Source organism: Budorcas taxicolor, chromosome 11 (assembly GCF_023091745.1).
Source record: "Budorcas taxicolor isolate Tak-1 chromosome 11, Takin1.1, whole genome shotgun sequence".
Lineage (NCBI taxonomy): Eukaryota > Metazoa > Chordata > Mammalia > Artiodactyla > Bovidae > Budorcas > Budorcas taxicolor.
The window spans coordinates 156911959-156938841 of NC_068920.1; the positions used below are offsets into that span (position 1 = coordinate 156911959).

The following is a 26883-nucleotide window of genomic DNA, read 5'->3' on the forward strand; positions in this document are numbered from 1 at the left end:
TAAATACTGCTCTGCTTGCCCAAGGCCGCTCTGCAGAGCATGAGCCAGAGCTCCTGCGGGGCTTCTTTCTTTTTTAAAGATTTTTTTTTTTTAATGTGGCACATATTTAAAGGTTTTTACTGAATTTGTTACAGTTATTGCTTCCATTTTTTGTTTTAGTTTTTTGACTGAGAATCACGTGGGATCTTAACTCCCCAACCAGGAAGAGTTGGGGGCAAAGTCTTAACGTTGGAAGGCAAAGAGTTGGGGGCAAAGTCTTTGCTTTGGAAGGCAAAGTCTTAACCACTGGACCTCCAGGGAAATCCCATGGGTGGCTTCTTTCTGTATTAACAGGACTTCGTCATTTCATGCAGCATTTCAGAACTGTATCCTATTTACTGACTGACTTTCATCCCTTTCTTCATGTCTTTTCCTATACAAGTGTTTTAATTTTAAACATAGTTAAATCTGCCAATAAATTCCTTTATTTTCTAACTTTTTCTCACCCTAGAGAGGACTTCTTCACCCCAGGATAATAATAATAATAATAATAATAATAATAATAATAATAAGCATAATGATTTGTGTTTCCTTTGGTATTTTTATGGCAGTTAATCTTTATCAAAACTATGTGGGCTTCTCAGGGAAGCCTGGTGCACTGCAGTCCCTAGGGTCACACAGAGTGCGCGACACAACAACAGCAACAGCAGGTGGCTCAGTGGTAAAGAATCCTCCCGGCAACGCAGGAGACGTGGGTTCAATCCCTGGACCAGGAAGATCCCCTGGAAGAGGAAATGGCAACCCCCTCCAGTATTCTTGCCTGAAAAATTCCACGGAGAGAGGTGGGCTACAGTCCTTGGGGTGACAAAGAGTCAGAAACGGCTGAGCACGCACACACATGTTCTTATAAGTGGCATGGATCAAATTTTAAGCAAATTCCCTCTCAAGTGAATAGCAAATTGTCTCATCAACATTTATTGAATAATCCATTCTTCCCACTGTTTGAAATGCCATCTTGACCAGATGCTAATTCTCATGTATAATTGATCCTATTTTCCAGACTAAGTTCTGTCCTCTGACCATTTATCATCAACGGGGCTTCCTGGAAGGACAGATCCCTTTTCATTATACTTTTTACTTTTTCTGAAAACTTCTTGGCTGCTTTTAATTATTCTCCAGATGAAGTTTTAAATCAACTTGTTGAATTCCAGAATGAATCCCCTTAGGATTTAGAATGAATTTGGATTTTATTTATAGGTCAACTGGGGAGAATTGATGTCTTTACAATATCTTCTCCTTATTTGGAAGGAGTGAAATGTCTCTCCTTTAATTTAAGTCTTTTCTTTTTTTGTCTAATAGTAAAGTTTCATAATTTGCTTCAAATGCTTTTTGTACCTTCCTTTTACAGTTGATTTCTATGTGTTTTCTTTTTTAGTAGATCCTTGTACCATTACATTTTCTAGCCAGTTATTGTTTGGATAGAGGAGACAGTCGGCTTTGTGGCCATGTGTCTAATGCTCGTAGTTTTCTCTTTGATCTGATTCCATTTGCTTCAAACTTTCTAGGCACTTTTAATTTCTGGTTTGCCGTTGTCATCGTTCCCTGTATTTCAATATTATTAATACGACAGAGTTCACATTCTTTCTTGTTTTCTCGTTTTGGCAAGATTAGGAGAAGGAAAGTCCACCAGTGTGTGGGCCTGGCTCATCGTCTTGAACCCATATAGTTTGATGGGAAGGTGTCATTTTCTCCATGTCCTTTAGCACTCGCCCTCCCACCTGCCTTTGCCCTTCAGTGTTCTCCACGGAATGTGGAAGGCCCTGGAAGATGACTTAAAACTCAGGGGGTGTTTCCCTGAAGCCCTAGTTCACGTCGCGTGGAGGGATGAGCCCTCTGTTCCTTGTAGGCTTCGTCCCACCACTGCTGCTATGCCCAGCCCTCTTCTCCAGCCCGGTCTTGCCCGCCCTGGCTTACTCTCCGGAGACAGTGTCCTTCCTAATCTGGTGGGAAGCGCCAGGCTGTCCATGAGGGTCAGGACTCAGTGGTACTTGTCAGGAAGCACCAAGGGGGTGGGTGTCCTGTCCCGCCAACCTCCTCCTCACCTTGAGCTTCTGAGGCACCTGGTCAGAGGGGGAGCAGTAGCAGAGGACAAAAGGTCCTCGCTGTGAGCCCACCTGCGCCTGGTGCCCACTCCAGGGCTCTCTGGTCAATGCTGGCTGAAGCAAGCAATGGGCTCCCACTTGCTCGAGGTCCCACCCGCCCTGCGCTCGCTCCATGTCGTGGATTCTCGCCTTCCTCTGGCGCTGCAGTGCTCAGGGCCTTGCAGGTGGGAGTCAGAGCCAGCTGAGCCCAAGTGGGGGCCCTGTCCCCCCGTGGATCCCAGAGCAGCAGTGAGAGGAGGGGGCCTGAAGAGGCGTGCCACCTGTGGCACCTGGCGATGCTCCTGACAGACGGGGTCCAGTCAGTGACCTGGACAGTCCCCAGCCACACCAGCGCTTCCTCTGCCCTTGGCAGGGACTAGGAGGAAGGCAGGGTTCCGCTGCTCAGAGGAAACTGCCCTCCATCCCATCCTCCGTCAACCGCCCACACATAACAGGCATAAAATACCCAAACCTCCATGCCCCAGAGCGCGACCGTCAAATCCTGGTTTGTGTGGGCAATGGTGAGTCCCTGGCATCAGGCCTGGTGGTGTAGCTTATGTGTGTGCGTTGGGGGGTGGCCTATGGGGTGGGAGGTGAGGGTGTAGGATCCCTTTTTAAATTTACCTTTTTATTTTGAAGTAATTTTCTACACAGGAATTTGCAGAACTGGGCAGAGCACTTACACATGCCCTTCACCCGACTTCCCGGTTAACTCATGTAACCACAGTACAGTGATCAGGTTAGCCTGGTGAACTAGTTTAGGTGCCACACTATGAACCAGACTGGCGGCCTTTTCCAGGTTTCCGCATTCGCCCCCACTGCATATTTTTCATTCACACTCCTCTCGCTGCCTTGCCCTCGGGGTGGTTTCTCCTGTCTCATACTAAGAGCATTATTGCCCTCGCCCAACCCTGCCCCCAGGAGAATGACAGTGGCCGTTGAGGACTGCTGATGCCAGTAATAGTTGTCGTTAAAGATACAGTGCCACGGCCGCTTCTCACGTGCACCGTTCTGTGCATCCCCTCAACCGTCTGTTCCGTCAGCACCCCAGCTGTCCCCATTTCGCAGATGAGGAAAGTGAGGCTTGGCCAGGTCAAGCAGCTTGTCCAGGGCACAAGGTCAGTGATGGGTGAGAACGGAAATCCTGGTTTATCTGTTCTCTAAGCCACAGAGGTGACCTGCTCCTTCTCCTGCCTGAGAGCTTGCTCTGTAGCTATCTTGTTCTTAGCTCCTGCCAGTCCTGCTGCGGCTGTAGCTTGTCAGCCTCTTGGAGGTGGGGCTGTTGAACCTCAGGCTGTGTACACACACGTGTCTATCCATGTGTGGCTGTGTACACATGTGCTGCCCCATACTGTGTGAACATGTTAACTTTGGGGGACAGGAGCTAGGGGTGGGGTTGTGGGGACTTTTCTTGTTTATTTTACCCCTTTTTATCCAGTTTATATGATTTTAGCATGCACATGTATTACTTTTATGTAGAGAATTCCGGAAGCCCTTCTCCCTGAGACGAGTGGGCATTCCTCAGCTGGACTTTCTGAGGACAGATGACCCTGGTTGGTTTCTGCCTCCCTGGTCTCAGTACGCAGCATGTGAGGGGTGGGGGTCCTCGGTCCGCGCTGTCGTCTTCCTTTGAGGGGGTGGCCCCACATCAGCTCCATACATGTAGGTGCTGCCCTTCACTGGGGGACGCCCTGCCTGGTCCTTTTCTCCAGGTTCGCTCAGTTTCACAAGTTTTCTCTCATTTCCATCTGTCTGCGGACTCTCAGTCTGGAACCCAGCCCTCTTGCCCAGCACGGCTGCTTTCTCTCCGCGCCGGGGGCTCAGCCGCAGTGGCCCTTGGACATTAGCGGTGCCTCCTCAGCCGTCTGGCTGGCCCAGCCCACTCTCTGCCCTCAGCGAGGAGGGGAGATGTGGGATGTTGAACACGTGGTGGTAGCTGGAAAGGGGTGGTGGGGGTGCGTAGATGGGACACGGGCAAACCTGGCCCAGAGGGATGGCCTGTCGGGCCTCACGTGCTCACGTGGCCAGGGCCTCGCTTTGAAAGCCACCAGACGAAGCTGCTGGCCAGGAGGAGGCTGGGCCAGCTCGGAGAGGGTCGGGGCAAGGGAGCCGTAGTGCTGCCAGCCCTCACGGGGCACCCCTCCTGGGCTCCTGGCAGGTGGTCCAGCTCTAGGGGGATGGTTACCCCAGGGGAGATCTTTCGGTAACATGGAACGGACGTGCCCAGGCGTCCGGAGAGGGCAGAGACGGAGAGCACAAGCACTCGTTTCTCCTGACGTGGCATGAACCGTCGGCTGTGGGCACAACCCTCTTTGCTTCCGTCCCCTGCGCCTTCGGTTCAGACACGGAGGATGGGGCAGCTGTGGCCAAGCCTGCAGAGGAGGGCAGGGCGGCCACGTGAGGAAACGGGCTTGGGTCTGTCTCTGAGCTTGTCCGAAACAGTTGGAAGACAGCACTCTCTTGTTACCGAATGTTCCCGGATGTGTGTATTTTCTTTGAAAGAGCCTCCACACACTCAGGAAAAAGTGGTTTCTCTGCCTTCTCCCCAGCGGTCTGCAGCAGACTGTCTCCTGTTATTTCCTTGGTTTTCTGAACCTGAGACGTTGAAGCCTGGAAGGAAACCAACCTCCCATATGGGACTTGCCCTCCCCTCTTTGAGAGCCCACACACGCAAGACCGGAGTCTGTCACACAGAAACCAGAGACGCGGCGGTTCTGTGGTTCTGATTCAGCTGCCACGTTCCTGCGAGGTTACATCATGAGAACTGCTTTCCCTGCCTTCAGCGCTTTGTTTCCAGGGAGCTTATTGAGCGAGCAAGCGTGCGTGTATGCGTGTGTGTGTGTGTGTGTAAGAGGTGAGGGAGGTACAGGGAGGGTGGGGAGATTGGGCTTGTCTGGCACAGGTCAGCCTGGCCAGACTTAGCAGGGTGGTGCCTTTCCCTTGGAGAAGGCGATGGCTCCCCACTCTAGCACTCTTGCCTAGAAAATCCCATGGACGGAGGAGCCTGGTGGGCTGCAGTCCACGGGGTCGCTAGGAATCGGACACGACTGAGTGACTTCACTTTCACTTTCATGCATTGGAGAAGGAAATGGCAACCCACTCCAGTGTTCTTGCTTGCCTGGAGAATCCCAGGGACAGGGGAGTCTGGTGGGCTGCCGTCTATGGGGTCGCACAGAGTCGGACACCACTGAAGCGACTTAGTAGCAGCAGCAGCGGCCCTTCCCTTGATGCCAGACTGCCTCCGTGTCCAGCAGGGGGCGCAGGCAGGCAGCTGTGTGAGAACGTATCCCCAGGTCACAGCGTAGTTTCTCTGAAACTGTTTTCTCATTCATAAGATTTTTTTTTTAATGCATATAAACCCTTAGCCAACGCCTGAAACAAAGTAAATCTCTAATAGATTGTCAGGATGACAGCAGTCAGACTGCAGTGAGCTCCTTGGGGGCTGGTCTGACTCCCCTGCACAGGGCTTAGGGAAAGGATCACCAAGTTTATGGAAGGATTGAGGGAGTGACCAGGAGGCAAGATGCTCTTCCTGTGGCTGTAATCTTGGGTCCATCTGTTAAAGCTGACTCCGTGGGGACCCCTGCCTGGCTTATTATCCCCGGGTTAGTCTAGGATGGGCAGGGGCTGGGGTCAGGTGAGGGAGGGGAACCTGCCCCCTGTGCTCCTGGCACTCTGGCGTCTTGGTGTTGTTTCACACCTCTGGGCTTCTGCACATGCTCAGAGTGCCCATGGCCCACCCTTGTCTGAAAACACGCCCGCTCATCCATTTAAGACCAGCGCAATTGCTCTTCTCAGTGGTATCTTAAACCCCCAAGGTGAACCTGTGGTCTGTTACACCAGCTGTCCTGAGAGTAGCTCCCTGCTGGTTTTCTCCCCCCACTACCCTGCAGGACCCTGGAGGGCAGGGGGGCGCCATCTTCAACTCTGATCCCCAGAATTGGTCCTCCAGGTCTCGGTGGTGGGGGTGTTGAGCCAACAAATGGATGGACTTCTGAGCACCAGGTGGTTCTTGGGCCACCATCTATCTGTTCATAAGGGCTCCAGAGGTAGAAGTCATTCGTTCTTGATTCCTCTCTTTTCCTCTCCCCTCACGTGCAGCCCATCAGCAGGTCTTCTCCGTCTCATGTCCAGAACCCCTCCCGGATCCAGCTGTTTTCCCTGGGGCCAGCAGTCCGAGCAGTCCCATCTCTTACCCCCAACTGGGTTTCACTGCCCATATCTCTGGCTTCCCAGCCAGTTATTATTTTTTTTTCCCCAGCCAGTTTTCTGCACAGTAGCCACTATGATCTTCCAAAACCGTGAGATCGGATCTTGTCAGTCGCCTGGTCAGAGACCATTCCCAGGCCTCCAGGTAAAACCCAAACCTCCCACCATGGCCTGCAGGGCCCAGCCTCTCCACTGCCTCCACTGACTGACCCCCAGCTGCGGCTCTTTCTGCATCACAAACCTGCTGAGCTCCTGTGCATCTCACGGGCTTTGCACTCGCTGTGGCCTCTGTGAAGAACACTCCGACTGGTTTTCATGGCTGATTCCTTCCTAGGACTCCAGCTCAAATGCTGCATCTTCAGAGTCCTTCCTTGACCACCCTGGCAAATACCATCTTCCACTCTATTTTATTCCTTGAAGACTCTCAAGATCTCAGTTACCTTCTAGGTCCACATGTGGTCTCTGACTCCTGCGCTGGGATTTGAGTTCTCAGGGAGCAGGACCTGTTCACTTTGTGTTCCCTGCATCTGGAACAGGGTTCTTGACCAGCTTTCCTTGAATTTGGATGGGAAAAAATGACATTTTTATTTTCCCTGACTTTTAACTGAAGGTTAGCATCTCCCTCAGTTATTAACATAGATAATAAATCACAGTCATATTTATAGTACCTGGGACTTTGTCACCAATAAAATCGTAGCTACTTCCATGAAGTGAAGTGAAGTCGCCCAGTCATGTCCGACTCTTTGCGACCCCATGGACTGTAGCCTACCAGGCTTCTCCGTCCATGGGATTCTCCAGGCAAGAATACTAGAGTGGGTTACCATTTCCTTCTCCAGGGGATCTTCCCAACCCAGGGATCGAACCCCGGTCTCCCACATTGGAGGCAGATGCTTTAACCTCTGAGCCACCAGGGAGCTACTTCCATACCACGTAGTAATTGTGGGCACGCACCTCAGAAGCTCAGGAAACTGGGCTTCCCTGATAGCTCAGTTGGTAAAGAATCCGCCTGCAATGCAGGAAACCCTGGTTTGATCCCTGGGTTGGGAAGATCCCCTGGAGAAGGGAAAGGCTACCCACTCCAGTATTCTGGCCTGGAGAATTCCGTGGACATGTAGTCCATGGGATCACAAAGAATCGGACATGACTGAGCGACTTTCACTTCACTTTCACCTCAGAATATTTATGCTCATCACTACTTTGAAATTATGGTTGTTATTAGACCCACAATAGATCTTGCTATTTAATACAATGATATATATAAAACCTTACCTGAAGAAATACATATATTCCTACATTATAAATTGCTTTGAAAATAATAACTGAATTTTAATATAATTTGCTTCATGCATAGTCATGTGTATAATTGGTTTCCTGTGTAATTTTACTTTATTCATTTAAAAATGTCTCTGTGAGAAGGGGCCCATAGGCTTCATCAGATGGCCAAAGGGGTCCAAGGTACAAAAAATGGTAGGAACTCCTGGCTAGAACAAGGTGAACACAGAGTAGGAGCTCAGTGAATGAATGGATGGACGGGTAAATGGATGGTGCCCATCTTCCCTGGTGAGGATGAGCCCCTGTGTGTTTTCAGGGTTGGGTGTCAGTGGCTTGGCATGAAATTGTCCTAACCCTAACTTTGAGGCCAACAAAGGTCCGTCTAGTCAAAGCTATGGTTTTTCCAGTAGTCATGTATGGATGTGAGAGTTGGACTATAAAGAAAGCTGAGCGCTGAAGAATTGATGCTTTTAAACTGTGGTGTTGGAGAAGACTCTTGAGAGTCCCTTGGACAGCAAGGAGATCAAACCAGTCCATCCTAAAGGAGATCAGTCCTGAGTGTTCATTGGAAGGACTGATGCTGAAGCTGAAACTCCAATACTTTGGCCACCTGATGCGAAGAACTGACTCATTTAAAAAGACCCTGATGCTGGGAAAGATTGAAGGCTAGAGGAGAAGGGGACAGCAGAGGATGAGATGGTTTGATGGCATCACTGACTCAATGGACATGAGTTTGAGTAAACTCCAGGAGTTGGTGATGGACAGGGAACCCTGGCATGCTGCAGTCCATGGGGTCGCAGAGTTGACACAACTGAGTAACTGAACCGAACTGAACTTTGAGGAACAACTTACCTGATCAATCTTTTCTTTCTTTTTTCTTTTTTAGTATGAAAATTATCAAGCGTTCAGGAAAATTGAGAGACTGATACAAAGAACTGTTGGTGAATGGCAGTTGTTAACATTAACATGTATTTTACAGATACATTTGAAAGTATGTTGCAAATTCACTTCGCCTCTAAATTGTCAGGTGCATCACTTAAGGATAAAGCCCTTCTGCTCCTTACCCTCCATATTGTTATCGCTCCAAACAAAGTGAGTAGCAGTTCAGTGTCATCCATTGTCCATACTCAGCTTTCCCCAGTTGAGCCTCAGGTGTCATTTATAGCTCAGCTTAGTTCTTTTGAGTGCTTTGGGATAAAGGAGGGCAGGGAGGAGGCCCATTGACTGTGGTTGAGGAGATGGTTGAAGAAGATGGAGTGGTTTGGGGACGTATCGGGACAGAGCCCAGGTTGCACTGACCTCCTTTTTTGATTGTTGACTTGTTTCCTGGTGGCACAGGGCTCTGTGATGGGCTGAGGGCTCTGGGAGGATAACAGGCAGTCCAGATTGGGCTGGTACTTTCCTCTTTCTGATCTACCCTCAGCCCATCTTTCCCAGAGACTTCTGGGTTTGACTGTGCTCCCCAGAATGGGTTTTCTCATGGGCAGCACAGATTCAGCATGTCCTAAATCAGATTCACCATCTTTCCCCACAAACCTGCCACACCGCCTCTGTTCCTTTTCTCGATGAGGCGCACGGCATCCCCTGGTACCTCAAGCCAGAAGTCGTGCATCCTCAGCTGGTTCTCTCCTCCCCCCATCAGTGTCTGTTGTGTTTCTGTCCTTACTGCCTCTCAGCCTGTGTGCTTGTCTTGGACATCACTGCCGCCACCTCAGCGCAGAGGCCCCTTGTCACCTGCCTGATAATTGCAGTTGGCTTCCAGGCGGCCCCTTTGCCTTCTCCTTTCCTGCCCCCATTATGTCCTGGGCTCTCGCCTGGTAAAAAAGCTGGTGGTGGTTACAGTGCTCTGATGTTTGGTGGTGTGATAACTGCCCTACTAGGGGCATGCGCTCATTGGCAGATGAACAGTGGTTCTGGTTTGAGTGGCTCAGGTGAGATAACCAGGGGAAATGATGCTGGACATTTGAGCCGGGTCCTGAATGATGATGGTTTAGTGGGACGGCAGGGCACAGGTTACTTAACCTCTCTGGGTTTCAGATTCCCCACATGGAACGTGGGGGTAGCAGCAAGACCCACCCGAGGATGTCGTGAGGGTTAGAGGAGGCACTGGAGGTAAAGCGCGTGGCCCGTGGTGAGGCTTCTGCGAGTCTCAGCCAGTATTCGTGGTGTTACTGATGAAACACTCTGCTACATAGGGAGCCTGGTGGATTCAGTTTGTCTTCATCCCCTGTCTTCTTGTCTAAGCATTTTATTTTAATAACAGTCTTTATCACTTCAGTTTACACCATTCCGTTATAAAAATGTTTAATTGAAGAGAGGCTGTGTCTTCAAAAGTCTAAATAAGTAGAACATTATCAATTAAATGTACAGCCATACAGCCTTTAGGACTACATAATTCTTCCATTTTACAGTAATGCTTCCCCTTTAAAAATTTGTCATGGTTTGTCACCGATTTAAAGTACGAGGCACCTAATGCTAAGAAAGGATAAAACAGTGTATGTAATGTAAGTTAACCAGATCTTTTCTCAAATATCGATACTTTCTAGAGCCCTCCCAAATTTATGTGAACATATTTGTTTCATAAATTAAACATTTTTTGTGTTGTTAATTTTTAATATTCCAAAAAACTTAAAAATATATTCCCTAGCTATTATAGGCAGCTTATTTTAGCATTTCACCTGTAAGAAACACTGATCTGTATACTTAAAATGATTTGTTGAAAACATTTTCATGATATAGTCCAACGTTTAATAAAAAGTATGAAAATAAAGTCTCCAGTATATTAAGATTTTATCCCTTGATTAGTTCGTTATTTCATCAGTTGAATTCCTTGAGGTGTGTAAGGCGGGTTGGTCCTTTAGAAGACTGTAGGCTGAAACAGAGGTCACAAACCCTGGCACCTAGGAGGGCCAGGCAGGCTCCCAAGTGGCCACCCAGGCCAAGGGGAGTCTGGAAGGCCCCTAGGAAGCCCTTCAGCACGAGGAGCAGCGCTGCTCAGTCCAGCTGATGGCCATCACGCAAGAAAGTGGACCCAGTGCCACCAGGAAAGTCAGAAACCCAGAATTCTATGTGAAACCTTTCAATTTTAAATATTGGTGATTAATTTGAAAAAATTTCCTAAAACCTGCACAAGCCTAACAGACCACATTTGTGGGCCGTATTTAGCCCAAAGGCCACAGCTTGTAATCTTTCTTTGAGGGTATCCTCTGGGGTCACCTGCTCGAGTCCAGCACAGCTCTCTCCCAGGGTGGGATTAGGTTGGATTTGAAGGCTGGTTTTTATGAGCGCCTTTGCCTTGCAGGACTTCTCCAGACAGGTTATGTCACCGACAGAGGCTGCCCTGAAGCTCCCTGTGGCCCGGAGACTATGTACAAGAGGAATGGTCTGATGGCTAGCGTGTTGGTCACCTCCGCCACTCCACAGGTACAGCGCTGGGAGGACGGGGTCGGCAGGGAGGGAGCTGTGGGGAGGGGCCCTTGCATCTGACCCAGGCCCTGAGTCGAGGCCCGGGGGCTGCAGGGCTCCGTGAATGCCACCATTCTTAGCCTTCCCGAGGCCACGCCAGATGTGAGATTTGGGAGGCAGTCAGCCCTGAGGAGCAGGGTGTTTTCTGAAGTCGTTCTTTTCAAAGAAAAGCAAATACCTGCCCCGTCCAGTCGTAGCAAGTGCCACATTCCATTTTGGTGGCAAGAAGGGATCAGACCTTCCCCAGCCAAGCTGTGGCTGATTATAAGTAAGTTGCACATTCCGGGATGAAGTCAGACAGAAGGGTTTCCAGCTGGCCCTGCACTCCTGTTTACCTTGCTCAGGAGGAAACGGCCGTAAGGGCTGGTGGTCGAGAGTGGCCTGGGCTCCGGCCCCTGCCATGGGGGTTTGGGAGTTTGGTTTTCAAGTTCCATAATGGACCGGAGGCGGGCAGAGGGCTGGGTGTCATCTGAGGCTCAGGGAGTCCGCCATGTCAGATGTGTAACACCGGGCTCCTGTGACAGATGGGCAAGAGGGGAGCTCTGAGTTCTGCGCTCATTAGGCCCTCCCAGTCGAGTTGGGCTTTTGAAATGAGCCTGTGCAATCAGCTAGAAATCACAGGGGTTAATCCATTGCTTATCACCCTTTAAAAAAATTCCTTAGTTTGATCTGTGGTTCTGAAAGCAGACTCATGGGTCCCTGTTAAAATTCCCAGATGGCGCCAATAAAGTTATGGCATCACCACCACCACCGCCGCCACCAGCACCACTGAATGAACCTGGGGCAGCTTGTGATTAATAAGGCCCCTTGTGTGAGTGTGTGTGTTTGGGGCAGGTGCAGTGGGGTGTTACAGGAAAGTTATAAAACCTGAAATTCCAGGAATGGACTCTGTTTGGTAACTGGAGGAATCAGACTTCTATTTCCATTTACAGTTTACATTCCGTCTAGAGTAAAACTTCTTTCTTTTCTAGTCTCTGTTTATACATATGAATCCATACACATATAAGTGCAACCACGCATATATATGCTGTATATGTGTACGTATATATGTATCTATACAAATATGCACATACATGGGTATCCAGAAAGTGGTGAGTGCTCAATAATATGTGTCAAATGAACCTATGAATGAATACATATCTTATTGAAGTGCTCAATACATTTTGGTGACAGAGTGACATATTTATGCAGATACACACCCACGATTTAGTGCTTACTATATACCGGGCACTTTTTTGGTGCATTCCACAGGCACGATCTCGTTTAATCCTCACAGTAACCCCAGCAGGCACGGGCTGTTGTTTCACCCCCAGTCAGTAGGTGAGGAAACTGAGGCAAGGAGTGGTGAATGAACTGACTTCAGATCACACAGCTGGCGGGGATTGACAGCTAGGCCCCTGTGACTCTGGAGCCACTGGTGCCAACCATGATGACACGACATTCCCTGGAAGAAAGTCAGCTGCACCAGCTGCTCCAGGCTGCTCCGTGGGAGGGGATCGTGGGCGTGCAAAGAGATTTATCGGTAGCCGCCAGCTCGGAGTTCGTGAGACTGAGCGATCGAATAGACGGCCAGTTCCAGAAGCATTCAGAATTAGTCTTGATTACTTTTCAGAAGTTCAGGACACATTCTTCTCAGGGGAGAATGTCCCATCGCAATAGCCATCCCCTCACCCTCCACTCCCAGGTCCCTTGAAACACTGTCACCCAGGGAGGGGATCCTGCCAGCTGCTTTGTAAGCTGCATTTTATACAAGTGCCAAAGCCCTGGGGAGTAGGTACCCTTTTATGGATGGTCCCTGAGGCACAGCGAACTGAAGAGGTCAGACGGCAGCTTGCTTGGAGCTGGCATTCTAAGCAGGCCTGTCTGATTTCAGAGCTCAGAGCATCTTAAGATCATCTCAGAGAGTTTGGTATGGTAGACTCGTTTGTAAGCCTTTAAATGACACAGGACTATTGAAGTCTACAGGTTTAAGTTTCAGCTCCTCCTTTTAACCTCACATTTTCAGTTGTTGACTATTGGTTTCCCTCCCTGGCCTAAAAACCCTCTAGTTTCCAGTAAGGTTGCAAAGTTTTTCCAGATATAGCCATTTTGGAAAGAGTGAAATAAAGGGGAATTAATAAAAGCATATTCTCTAAATCTCAGTCCAAGATGTTGAGGTTAATGGAAACCACAAAATCCCTCTTCACGGGTTGAGACGAATAAAACCGTTTATGAACAGGGCACAATTTTGGGGTGGTAAGCTCGACTGGTTCCCCAAAGTAGAATTTGATGAAATTAAGTAAAATTGAACGGAAGGTACGTTCAACGTTCTGGGATCCCCGCAGTGTTGGGTTTCATGAAACTGGCCACATCTGGGGAGTTTAACTTGCTCTTTAACTGAAGACCATTCCTTTACATGCCGGCCTCACAGTGTTCTTCTTAACAAGGGGCTCTACTAAATATAACTTTCATGCCATCTCCAGAGCCAGCCAGTTACCTCTCACCTCATCAGCTAACAGGCTTTGAATTCCAAGTGGCCCCTATGTGAAACAAGCCTTGAGAGCCAATTTGACATTTTGTATAATTTCCTGCAATGAACTTCAAGTAGAAAAAAAAAAAAGGTGAAACCAGGTGATGTTTAAAAACACGTAACAAAACAGATGATTCCTCAGGCCTCCTAAGGTGTGAAGGGTGGGCTGTATCTTTTCAGCCGTCACCCCACAGGCAGCCAGAAGCAGCTGGGGTATAGAGACTAAGGGAGACACACAACTGGGCTTGCATTCTGGCTCTTCCGTTTCCTGGCTGAGATATGTTGGGCAAGTGGCATGCCCTCTGCTTCCTTATCTGTAGAAGGGGACTAATAATAGTGCATCATCAGCGAGTTGTCATGAGAATTAAGTTAGATTATGCCCATGAAGTGCTTAACACAGTGCCTGGAACAGAGTGAAGCACTAAACAACAGAAGCTCTTATCACTGTACGGTCCTGCCAGTCTCACTTCTGAGGTTTGGGCGTCAGTGATGGTGGGGTCAGCCAGACTGCTCAGGTGGCCCCGTCTTTCCCTGTCCTCCGCAGGGCAGCAGCAGCTCAGACTCTCTGGAGGGCCAGAGCTGCGACTATGCCAGCAAGAGCTACGACGCCGTTGTCTTCGATGTCCTGAAAGTGACTCCCGAGGAGTTTGCCGTGAGTGTCCGAACAGGTGTGGGGGGCTGGGCACCACCACAGGAAGCTTGGGGGGTGGCGGGTGGGGGTGGTGATGGCCGCTCACAGGTGTTCGCTCAAATTGGAAACAACCCATATATTCACCAATAGGGGATTGCTGAATAAAGTATTCTTTATGAATACTTTATGAACCCCATGGAGCATTAAAAAAGGATGCTATCTGGGGGGAGGGAGAAATTAAGGAAAATTCCAGAGACAGAGGAGCCTGGCGGGCTGCAGTCCATGGGGTTGCAAAGAGCTGGACACAACTGAGCATACACTAGATAGAAAATAGGCCATCAGGAAGGACACACAGAACTGTGCTCAGTATCTCAGACTAACCTGTAATGGAAGAGAGCGTAAAAAATGAATGTGTGTGTGTGTGCGACTGAATCATTTCGTTGGACATCTGAAACTAGCACAGCATTGTAAACTATTTCAGTAAAAATTTTTGAAAATGAAAAAAACCTATAAATATTTTCAGAAGATATATTTTAATACCTGATTTGGAAAAATTGTTTGAGCAGAAGAACCTTTGTTTTTCTATCTGTAGAAAAACCTACATATATATTCCTATCTATATACACCTATCTGTCTATACCTATCTGTATAAAGAATTAATTTGAATACTTGTTGCCTTGGTATGAAGATCAAAATTAGAAAAAGAAATAAGGAAGAAATGTATGATACATATTTTATACAGTTATATAAAAGCAAAATAATAAATGGCTTTGAAAGAGTAAAAAAAAAAAACAGCACTGTCTGTCAAAATTTAACCACCTTGGAAGGCTTATACAATACATATGAATAGTAAGTGAAAGGAGCCAGTCAAACCCTGGCTAGCCAGTCAAATCTTTCCTAAAGGAAATCAACCCTGAATATTCGTGGGAAGGACTGATGCTGAAGCTGAAGCTCCCATGCTTTGGTCACCTGATGCGAAGAGCTGACTCATTGGAAAAGATCCTGTTGCTGGGCAAGATTGAAGGCAGGAGGAGAAGGGGACTACAGGGGATGAGATGGTTGGATGGCATCACCACCTCAATGGACATGAGTTTGAGAAAATTCTGGGAGATAGTGAAGGACGAGGAAGCCTGACGTGCTGCAGTCCATGGGGTCGCAAAGAGTCGGACATGACTGAGTGACTGAACAACAAAAGTGAAAGGAGCAGGTTACTGCACAATTTAGAGAATAGTACTGTTTTTAAAAAAGCATGCACCACACATAAATATTTATATTTGCATAAGAAAATATTTGATGTTTACATAGTCACAAGTATCTGAATATCTATATAGCCAAGCATATTACTGACTGTGGTTTCTGGTTGTAAGAGTCTAGAAGATTGGAATTTAATTTCTTTCTATTTGTACTTTCTATATTTTCACAATGACTGTTCTCTACAATGATAGACAATATCATTTGAATGGATTTTGTAATTACACACGTTTCAGAATCGCTTTCCCACTAGCCAGTGTGTTGCTGTGGGTGTGGCCGTGGGGCTTCGTGTTGGAGGAGCAGACCAGGCTCCTTGTTGAGCTGTGATCTGCTGTCTGCCTTTTGCACTGTGAGGGTCGACGGAGGACACTGGCTCTGGGGTGACCCGATTGCAAAGTGCTGACTTGGGCTGCAGTTCTCTGGGGAACCACCAGTGTTTCTGACCATGCCCGCTTATCCCAGGGCCCCTTGCTCTAACAGGTGTTGTGCCGTCTGGGGGCCTGTGGAGCCAAGTGTTCCTCATCTCTTTGCTCTGCCATCACTTGTTCCTATGTTTACCTTGTTGCAACAAGGTAAGCCCCACGCTGAGCCCCACACATGGGTCACCTCTCTCAGTGTGTCTGAGGGATCCTTTTAAAACCTGTGTGAAACTCTCTAGAGGTCCCCTTGTACTAGGAGACCTCGCCTTCCTCTCAAGGCCCCCAGTGCCCCAGGGTCTGGCCGAGCCTCCTCTCGTGTCCCTCCTTGCTGTCCAGCTGAACACCGGCTGCCTCTTTCTTCCCCAGGCTTACCCGACATCCCCCTGCCCCGGGGCCCGGTGCTGCTTCTTCCTTCTGTCCTAATGGCACTTTCCCACATGTCTCACCATCTCTCTTAAGATGTCAGTCCTGGAAGAGGCATTTTACCCACTAAGGTAGCATCTCTACAGCTCTGCCCTGACCCTGCTGTTTCCTTCATATCTCTCCAGACATTACATTCTGTAATAGTGTTTCACATGGCCCTTCTCTGCTAGAATGCCACCTCCCGAAGGACAGGAACTTTATCTGACTTCTTCACTGCTCTCTCCCCATTGCCCAGAACGGTGCCTCACTCATAGTAGGTGCTCAGTAAATACATGTTGATGAGATGAATTCAGTCCTTAGAACAACTCAGTAAGGTAGATTATTAGCTCCTGACTTTCTAAGAAAGGAATAGAGGATCTAAGAGGTTTTTTTTTTTTTTTTTTTTAAACCTGTATCAAAGAACCAGATGTGGGCAGAGCCAGGTCTGAAACCTTCATCTTTTCACCTGATGCTAGGTGATGATAACAAGGGCAGCTTCCACTTTGGAACACTTCCTTTGTCTAGGTCTTGTACTAAATGTTTACATGCATTAATCTAACTTACTTTTCACAAAAAGCTTGCAAATTAGGTCTATTTATTATTCCCTGAATATTGGTGAGCAGGTGAATACGCAGAGAGGAAAGTCACCCCTTCACATGAACAGTAAGTGGCACTGTCCGTCTGGGCTTTAAAATCAGGACTTCTGGCATCCTGGGTGTGCGCTCAGTAGCTCAGTTGTGTTAGACTCTTTGTAGCCCCATGGACTGTAGCCGGCCAGGCTCCTCTGTCCATGGAATTTTCCAGACAAGAATACTAGAGTGGGTTACCATTTCCGCCTCCTGGGGATCTTCCTGACCCAGGGATTGAACCCGAGACTCTTGCATCTCCTGCATTGGCAGGCAGATTCTTTACCACTGGCATCACCTAGGAAGGCCTTTGATTTCTTAGACCAGCAGAAATATAGTCTGAGTCACATATGCAATTAAAAAAAATTTTAATAGCCATATTAAAAAGGTGAAATTGTTTAAAAAATATTTTTTATTTAACTTCAGTTCAGTTCAGTTCAGTCGCTCAGTCGTGTCCGACTCTTTGCGACCCCATGAATTGCAGCACGCCAGGCCTCCCTGTCCATCACCATCTCCCGGAGTTCACTCAGACTCACGTCCATCGAGTCCGTGATGCCATCCAGCCATCTCATCCTCGGTCGTCCCCTTCTCCTCCTGCCCCCAATCCCTCCCAGTATCAGAGTCTTTTCCAATGAGTCAACTCTTCGCATGAGGTGGACAAAGTACTGGAGCTTATTTAACTTAGTTCCGTCACTCAGTCGTGTCCGACTGTTTGTGACCCCATGAATCGCAGCATGCCAGGCCTCCCTGTCCATCACCAACTCCCAGAGTTCACTCAGACTCACGTCCATCGAGTCCGTGATGCCATCCAGCCATCTCATCCTCGGTTGTCCCCTTCTCCTCCTGACCCCAATCCCCCCCAGCATCAGAGTCTTTTCCAATGAATCAACTCTTCGCATGAGGTGGCCAAAGTACTGGAGCTTCAGCTTTAGATTCCTTCCAAAGAAATCCCAGGGCTGATCTCCTTCAGAATGGACTGGTTGGATCTCCTTGCAGTCCAAGGGACTCTCAAGAGTCTTCTCCAACACCACAGTTCAAACGCATCAATTCTTTGGCACTCAGCCTTCTTCACAGTCCAACTCTCACATCCATGCATGACCACAGGAAAAACCATAGCCTTGACTAGGCGGACCTTAGTCGGCAAAGTAATGTCTCTGCTTTTGAGTATACTATCTAGGCTGGTCATAACTTTTCTTCCAAGGAGTAAGCGTCTTTTAATTTCATGGCTGCAGTCACCATCTGCAGTGATTTTGGAGCCCCCAAAAATAAAGTCTGACACTGTTTCCACTGTTTCCCCATCTATTTCCCATGAAGTGATGGGACCAGACGCCATGATCTTCATTTTCTGAATGTGGAGCTTTAGGCCAACTTTTTCACTCTCCTCTTTCACTTTCATCAAGAGTCTTTTTAGTTCCTCTTCACTTTCTGCCATAAGGGTGGTGTCATCTGCATATCTGAGGTGATTGATATTTCTCCCAGCAATCTTGATTCCAGCTTGTGTTTCTTCCAGTCCAGCATTTCTCATGATGTACTCTGCATAGAAGTTAAATAAGCAGGGTGACAATATACAGCCTTGACGTACTCCTTTTCCTATTTGGAACCGGCCTGTTGTTCCATGTCCACTTCTAACTGCTGCTTCCTGACCTGCATACAGATTTCTCAAGAGGCAGGTCAGATGGTCTGGTATTCCCATCTCTTTCAGAATTTTCCACAGTTGATTGTGATCCACACAGTCAAAGGCTTTGGCATAGTCAAGAAAGCAGAAATAGATGTTTTTCTGGAACTCTCTAGCTTTTTCCATGATCCAGCGGATGTTGGCAATTTGATCTCTGGTTCCTCTGCCTCTTTTAAAACCAGCTTGAACATCAGGGAGTTCATGGTTCACGTATTGCTCAAGTCTGGCTTGGAGAATTTTGAGCATTACTTTACTAGCATGTGAGATGAGTGCAATTGTGTGGTAGTTGGAGCATTCTTTTGCATTGTCTTTCTTTGGGATTGGAATGAAAACTGACCTTTTCCAGTCCTGTGGCCACTGCTGAGTTTTCCAAACTTGCTGGCATATTGAGTGCAGTACTTTCACAGCATCATCTTTCAGGATTTGAAACAGCTCCACTGGAATTCCATCACCTCCACTAGCTTTGTTCATAGTGATGCTTTCTAAGGCCCACTTGACTTCACATTCCAAGATGTCTGGCTCTAGATGAGTGATCACATCATCATGATTATCTGGGTCGTGAAGATCTTTTTTGTACAGTTCTTCCGTGTATTCTTGCCACCTGTTCTTAATATCTTCTGCTTCTGTTAGGTCCAGACCATTTCTGTCCTTTATCGAGCCCATCTTTGCATGAAATGTTCCCTTGGTATCTCTAATTTTCTTGAAGAGATCTCTAGTCTTTCCCATTCTGTTGTTTTCCTAATGTCAGTTCCCCAACAGGGAGACTGAACCTGGGCCACAGCAGTGACGGCCCAGAAGCCTAACCACTAGGCACCAGGCAACTCCTTTAACTTAGTATGTCTAAAAATGTCACTTCAATCCGTAAGCAACATGAAATTATTGAGGTACTTTACATTATTTTTTCACATTAAATCCTCCAAGCTCAATGTGTCTTCTGAGGTTGGAATGCTGGCGACACTTCAGATGCTCAGTAGCCACGTGTGGCCAGTGACCACTGTATTGGGCAGGGCAGTGCTAGTCTGTCCTCTCAGGCCTCAAGCTGTGGTTCCTCCGTCTCCTCTAGAAGACGTCATGGACCTTGCTGGCTGATGGCGTAGCTTCTGTAATCTATTAACTTTTATTTGCTTGTTACAGTTTTGACTTTTTTTTCCCTTGCTTTGTGAAAAGGATGAAGTAACCATGAAGTTTAAAAATCCCTTTGCTTGGGAGTTGCCTGGGGCCTAGTGGTTAGGCTTCTGGGCTGTCACTGCTGTGGCCCAGGTTCAGTCTCCCAGTTGGGGAACTGACATTAGGCAAGCCGTGCAGCACAGCCAAACAACAGCAAAAAATCCCTTTGCAGTTCTTCGCCACATGGAATAGCAGAGAATTAGGCTGTACCTGGGGCTTCACAGGTGGTGCTAGTGGTAAAGAATCCACCTGTCAATGCAAGAGACTCAGGAGACTCAGGTTCGATCCCTGGGTTGAAAGGATCTCCTGGAGGAGGAAGTGGCAACCACTCCAGTATTCTTGCCTGGAAAATTCCACAGACAAGAGGAGCCCGGTGGATGCATGGGGCCGCAGGGCTGCAAAGAGTTGAACACAGCTGAGTGACTGGGCACAGGCCATGCCTAGAACAGCATTGTCCAGCAGGACCCCTCAGCAAGACCACGGCCCGGTTTTCTAGTCTCAGCCCTAGAGTGTTGCTCCGCCTGCCCCAAGCTGGGAAGACTGAAGGGAAGGGCAGCGAGTGCTCTGAGAGCTCAGTGTTAAAAATTGGCTGCTCCTGCCAGGGCCAGTATGTCCTCAGCTTAGATGTGAAGCCAGGTCCCCTGGAGTCTTTGGTCTTTGGGGAAGCATTGGAGTTGCCAGGTGTTGGAACTGAACCAGACCACCTGGTATTTTAGTTTCCTGTCTAATAATATGAAAGAAAGAAAAAAGCCAGACCCAGGAGTCCAGTAAAAGAAATCACTTGAGTGATTCTGGGAAGATGGCAGTGGCAGCAGCGTAGTTGTTTATTCTCCCTGAATCACCACATAAAAATATCCGTAACAGCTAGATAGCAAACCCTGAAACCCGTGAGCAGTATTTACAATAAAACTGGGTGTTAAGTTATCCCTATCAAATCTCAAATACCAGTAGCTTGGGGATATGCCGCCGGTGTCAACAAGCCCTGCAGAGCATCAGCTTCAGTCTAAAAGAAAGCAGAAGTACGTACTGGGGCGTTTGACAGACTAGGGGATAGAAGAACCCCAAAATTTCCAATGGGAATTCACCGGAAAGTTCAGCAGGTCAATGTGAGAATAGCAACTGAAATTGAAAGGAGTTTTGACCACTCAGATAATGGATGGGTAGAAGAGATCTGTGAACTAACCCTTAAGAGCTCTTGAAACCAGTCAACCAGGGCTTACTTCCAGAACAAGTGTCCTGTACCAAAGAGGAATTCAGCTTGGGAGCAGACCGAAGGTGATCAGGATGGGGAAAGTTACAGTTAAGGAAAAGGGAGGTTTAAATAAATTTGTGTTTGTGTGTGTGTGGAATCTCAAAAAGCAGCTGCCTGTTGTTGAAGACGACATGAAAGTAAAAGAAAAGCTATATGAAGTTCGGAAAGCTACCGAAAATTACTGATGTCAAGTTTTTCAGTTGTTACAAGAAAAAAAAAGAGTAAGGAGAGAATCCTGTAGATGATGAAACCTTGCCAGAGAGACATACCACAAAACAGATGAAAACTGTAACTTTCTATTTCAAAATTAAAGAAGAAGTTAAGGTCACACTGTGAGTTCATGAACAACATAAATCTGACATATATACATCTCAGAAATGGCAGAGTTAGGAAAACACTGGAAATAAAACTTATTTTGGAAATGAAAGTTGAGCACAAGAATAGATAAACATAACAGAAAATGCCTTAAGGGAGGAAAAAGTTTAATATCAAAATAAATGAAGAGATAAGAAGACCTTGAAAAATAGTGATAAATATTAATGATAGGCAAAGAAGACTCAACATACAGATAATATAAATCCCCGAAAGAGGAGAATACCAGGAAACTGAACAGATAGTTAAACTATAATTTAAGAAGATAGTCACAAAATAAAAGATTCAAGCCTACGTATTGAAAGAATATACTTTGAGGCAACCTGGAATGGTCAATACCAAGACATAGTCTTGGTAGACTACTTGGGTGATGAAATTATAGAGGAACTTGAGGAAAGTCAAGATAGTGGTTACTTTTCACGGGAGGGAGGGGCTTGTGATTGGGACAGGGCACATGGAGGAACTCTGGGGCGACTCCTCTTTTCTTTCTTAATCATGGAGAACTCTATGTAACACAAACTTGACCATCTTCACCACCGTAAGTGTGCAGTTCATCTGTGTTAAGAACATCCACATTACTATGCAGCCCATCTTCAGAGCTGTTTTCATCATGACGGCCCCAAACTCTGTACCCCTTAAACAACTCTTCATCCCCACAACCTCCACCACTTACTTGCTGTGTCTGTGAATGTGACTGCTGCAGGGCTCTCACACAGGTGGAAGCATACAGTGTCTTTTCGTGGCTTCTTTCACTTAGCATGATGTCTTTGAGGTTCATCTCTGTCGTTGCACGTGTCAGAATTTCCTTTCTCTTTTAAGTCAAATAATACTCTGTTGTGTGTATATAACACGTGTTTGGGCCCATGCATCCGTCTATTGGAGTGGCTGTTTCTTAATGTGGGTGGTGGTTTTAAAGTGTTCGCCTTAATAATAAGTCATCAACTCATGCATTTGTTTAGCGTGGTTTTCTGTTAATGTGTCATTTTACAGTAAAAAGGGTTAAACTCCTTTCGGAGGTTGTTATTGTTCTAGTGGGGGTGCTCTGTAGCTAGATCTCAGGCTTTCTCCCCAGTGGCTGAAAGCTGAACAAAAAGCAGTGCTGGAACTTGTCTTTAGATCGTGGATAGTTATCCGGATCTGTATGTATAAATTTAATCCTCTGTTCTTAAGGCTGCATAGTGTCCCAGAGTCTGGATGTACCATAATTTTTTCCAAAAAGTTCCTTTTTTGATGGTCTTTTCGATTACTGGCATATTTTTACTACTATAAATGATTGTTCAGTAAACGTCTATATTCATCTCTGTATCTAAATGTAGATCTTTCTCCATATGTCTTCTTATAAACCAGTGCTTTTCTTTCTATAGGTGTTGGAATTGCTGAGTCAATAGTATGCTCATTTCACCTTACAGGAGATAATATCTAAACATATTGCTTGATCCTGGATAAAGAAAAAATTGCTATAAAAGACAGTATTGGGATAATTTGAAAATTCTGAATGTGGACTGTATATTAGATAATACTGATGTAACAACAATAAATTTCTTGAGTGTAATAATCTTATCATTATGTAAGAGGGTCATCTTTTTCTTGGATTAAAAGGTGAAGAGTCATAATATCTGCATTTTACTCTCAAATGGTTCAGAAAAAAAAATTACATACTTATATAATTATGTACATAAAAATAAAGTAAATGAGGCCAAATGTTAATAAATATCAGTAGTGAAACTAGGTGAAAGGTTGTAGAGTTTATCATATTATTCTTGTAGGTTTTTTCTAAGTTTGACATTAAAAATGAAATTAAATGTTAATGTTTTTAATGGGTTACTATCAGATTACTTTGAAAAAAGAACAGAGCAACTCGTAGCATGATTAGTTGTGATGGTGCTGTTGGACCACAAATGGTGTCTTCCTCTTTAATTTGCATTTCCTTGACACAAGATTCTAAAATTGGCAGACACAGCAGCTCTAGGAGGAGAGGCGGGAATGCGTCTTTGCAGCCGATTGCTTTTTGTTCCCTGAGCCATCCTAGGGCTCATTCGGAGTGATCTCAATGCAAATTTATAGATATTTTTCATTATAAGACGGCCCACTGTTTCTGCCAACAACTTTTTTGTTTATTTGGACCCAGTGTGGGTGGAACAGGGAGCCTTCCTTGTACTAAGCTTGTGGCTGGAAAGAGGGGATTTAGCCAGCCACCATTAGAGGGAAAACATACGTTCAGCATATGTAGAAACCAGTTTGTTTTCTTTTTGGCTGATTTGCTGTCACTTATCCATGGAAAGCCACCTTGCTCTCTTTCCTTAGGGCCATACTGTGATGTGCTCTGCTAGGTCTCTTTGTTCTGAAGGCCGCATCTCCAGATAATTTTCCTGCAGTATGTGGAGATTGGCTATTTCTTTAAAAGGCCTGGATTTCTAGGGGGCCCTGCACTGGGAGGAAGGAGATGGGAGAAGGGGTTAGGGTGAAGGAAGTTGTTGCAGGTGACCAGGGTAACTGGACATCCTGTTGCTGTTGTTCAGTCTGTCAGTCATGTCTGACTCTTTGCGACCCCATGCACTGCAGCATGCCAGGCTCCTGTCCTTCATCTCCTGGAGCTTGCTCACGTTTGTGCCAGTGATGCTATCTAACCTTCTCATCCTCTGCTGCCCTCCTTCTCCTTTTGCCCTCAGTGATTCCCAGCATCAGGGTCTTCTCCAGTGAGCTGGCTCTTCTCATTAGGTGGCCAGAGTGTTGGAGCTCCTGTGCTCTGGACATCCTGTTCAGTTCAGTCGCTCAGTCATGTCCGACTCTTTGTGACCCCATGGACTGCAGCACACCAGGCCTCCCTGTCCAACACCAACTCCTGGAGTTTACTCAAGCTCATGTCCATTGAGTCAGTGATGCCATCCAGCCATCTCATTCCCTGTGATCCCCTTCTCCTCTCGCCTTCAATCTTTCCCAGCATCAGGGTCTTTTCAAATGAGTCAGCTCTTTGCATCAGGTGGCCAAAGTATTGGAGTTTCAGCTTCAGCATCAGTCCTTCCAATGAACATTCAGGATTGATTTCCTTTAGGATGGACTGGTTGGATCTCCTTGTAGTCCAAGGGACTCTCAAGAGTCTTCTCCAACACCACAGTTCAAAAGCATCAATTCTTCAGCGCTGCATGAAGTGGACATCCTGTATGAAGGCTTTATTTTCAAAAACAAGGAGAGGCCATTAAGAGACTTGTCATGAGACCTGTGAGACGGTGATGCATGTCCTCATCACAGGCACGTGCTCCCATGACAGTAGGAACCAGAGGGCCTCATTGTCTCCTGTTCCTGTCGAGGCTGTGCCACACTCCTAGGAGCCTGGGAACCGGCTGTGAAAAGGAACAGGACCCTGATCTTGCCCTACAAGTCCCCACTCCTACACACGCCCTTCCTTTCGGTAAAACTGCCTGCCTTGCAGTGCTCCAGCTTCAAAGGGAGGATTACTCAAAACCTTACTCAACCTTGCTACATGTGTTCAGCTTTATAGTAAAATGACATGTAATTTATACCCCAATGATTTTACCTATTTATCGATGTATTCTTGCTTTGGACACTGCATCCTTTTGGGCCAGAACTGAGAAGATAGAAATGGGAGAGCTTCTCCTGAATAGTTTCTGATGGTATGTTTGGGACCAACCAGTCTATTTTCAGCCTGGTGACCTCTGTTCTGGTTTTTCTGGTTTATCTTGAATAAAATACCTAAGCACATTTTTGACTGATGGTCTGAGCAGGGACAATAATATTTGAAACTTGAACCATCTGAAAAATTATGAAATGCAAAGTCACTGTCTTAATACATGATTTGGAAAATCACGTAGCAAACCCTAGAACTGATGGCAGGATGGAAAGGAAGTTTTCTCATTTTCACATTAGCAGACTTTTGGTTCTTTCCCTAAATGACACTGCAAACATCCTGCCAGTTCTTCCGGATTGGGAGTGAACTTGAATTGCGGGAGAGATTTCCAAGGCCCTCTGAGATCTCAGCTCAAATCTTCTGTTTTCACGAGGTCTTTCTGCTCCCCAGGATGGCAGAATTAATCCATGTGTCAGGAGCACTTGGCCAACAATCTCCTTGAGTCTGGTAGGAGAAATGCCAGTCTGTTTGCACCTGGGATGGAGCTCTGGGCCCTGTATCTCTGGGCCAGACACACAGGCCTGCAGGCTTCAGCGAGCAGTAGTCACTCACTTTATGCTGACGTCCAGGGCTGGCTTGCTGTCGGTGGATACACCCAGAGGTGGAACTGCTCAGACTCTGCAGTACCATCCATGTCGCTGCTGAGCTTCCAGTAGCGGCAGCATTTCACCTCAGTGCTCGTGACAAGCCCCAGCCCCTTGGAGAGGCAAAGCCACCTGTTTATTTTCATCTCCTTCTCAGCCCTGGGGATGGTATGCTTTGGGATGCATCCCATGCTTCCCAGAAATCCACTGATCTTGGGTCACCTTTCAGTTGTGCCAAGAGGATCAGAATTCTACCTAAGCCCTGGATTGTGGTTACAGTTGACATACCACGTATGTTACTATTTTTCTCCAATGTATTCTTGACATCAGGGCTTCCCTGATAGTCCAGTTGGTAAAGAATCCATCTGCAATGCAGTAGCCCCTGGTTCGATTCCTGGGTTGGGAAGATCCACCGGAGAAGGGATAGGCTATCCACTCCAAAATTCCTGGGCTTCCCTTGTGACTGAGCTGGTAAAGAATCTGCCTGTGATGCAGGAGACCTGGGTTCAATCCCTGGGTTGGGAAGATCCCCTGGAGAAGGAAACATCTACCCACTCCAGCATTCTGGCTTAGAGAATTCCATGGATTGTATAGTCCAAGGGGTTGCAAAGAGTCAGACACAACTAAGCGACTTTCAAAAAAAAAGATTCTTGATATGAGGCTTTTTTCTCATGACAATATAACAGCCTCCTTTAAGTATTTTTTAGAGCAGCTTTGAAACATGGATGTTCAAACATGTTAATAGTCCATTATTTCCTATCTGGTGTTTTGGGCAGGAACCCTATACCAGAACATGAACCCATGTATGTGACTCCCCTTTGGCCAAAATATTCTGATACATAAACATATAAATATATAATCTTTGTGAATATGCAAGACAAGAGGTACAGAATGCCTGGTACCTGTGTACACACACACACAGTCATATATGTACACATATATACCTATATAGAGAGAGTACCTATTAGGTACCAGGCGTTCTGCTCCTCTTGTCTGGAATTCTCACGGTCATCCTATAAGACAGGGATGGTTGTCACCATATTCTAGATGTGTCAGCTGAAACCGGGAGTAGTTAAAAGTCACGTGTCAAAGAGAATGTGCTGTTAAGTGATGGTGTCCAGACACACGCCGAGCCCTGTGAATTCCAGAGCTCACATCTGTTCACTGCATCGTGTCCTCCGAGATGCGCTGTGGACAGTGGACAGGTGTCTCCTCTCATTCATGGGCATCTAGAGCTCTCAGCGCTCCTTGCCCTGGCCTGTCACAGAGGCATCTGTTGACTG

General features: G+C 46.9%; 1 protein-coding gene across 3 annotated transcripts in view; it reads left to right on the top strand.

Moving 5' to 3' along the window:
- The window catches only part of RALGPS1 (Ral GEF with PH domain and SH3 binding motif 1), a 300327-nt gene that overhangs the window by 22455 nt on the left and 250989 nt on the right, over positions 1 to 26883 (top strand). For all 3 annotated transcript variants that reach the window (XM_052647831.1, XM_052647832.1, XM_052647833.1), the window contains exons 3-4: positions 10903 to 11024; positions 14120 to 14227. In XM_052647831.1, coding sequence (XP_052503791.1) covers positions 10968 to 11024; positions 14120 to 14227 — 165 coding nt within the window. In that variant the 5' untranslated portion in view covers positions 10903 to 10967. The remainder of the gene's footprint in view (positions 1 to 10902; positions 11025 to 14119; positions 14228 to 26883) is intronic.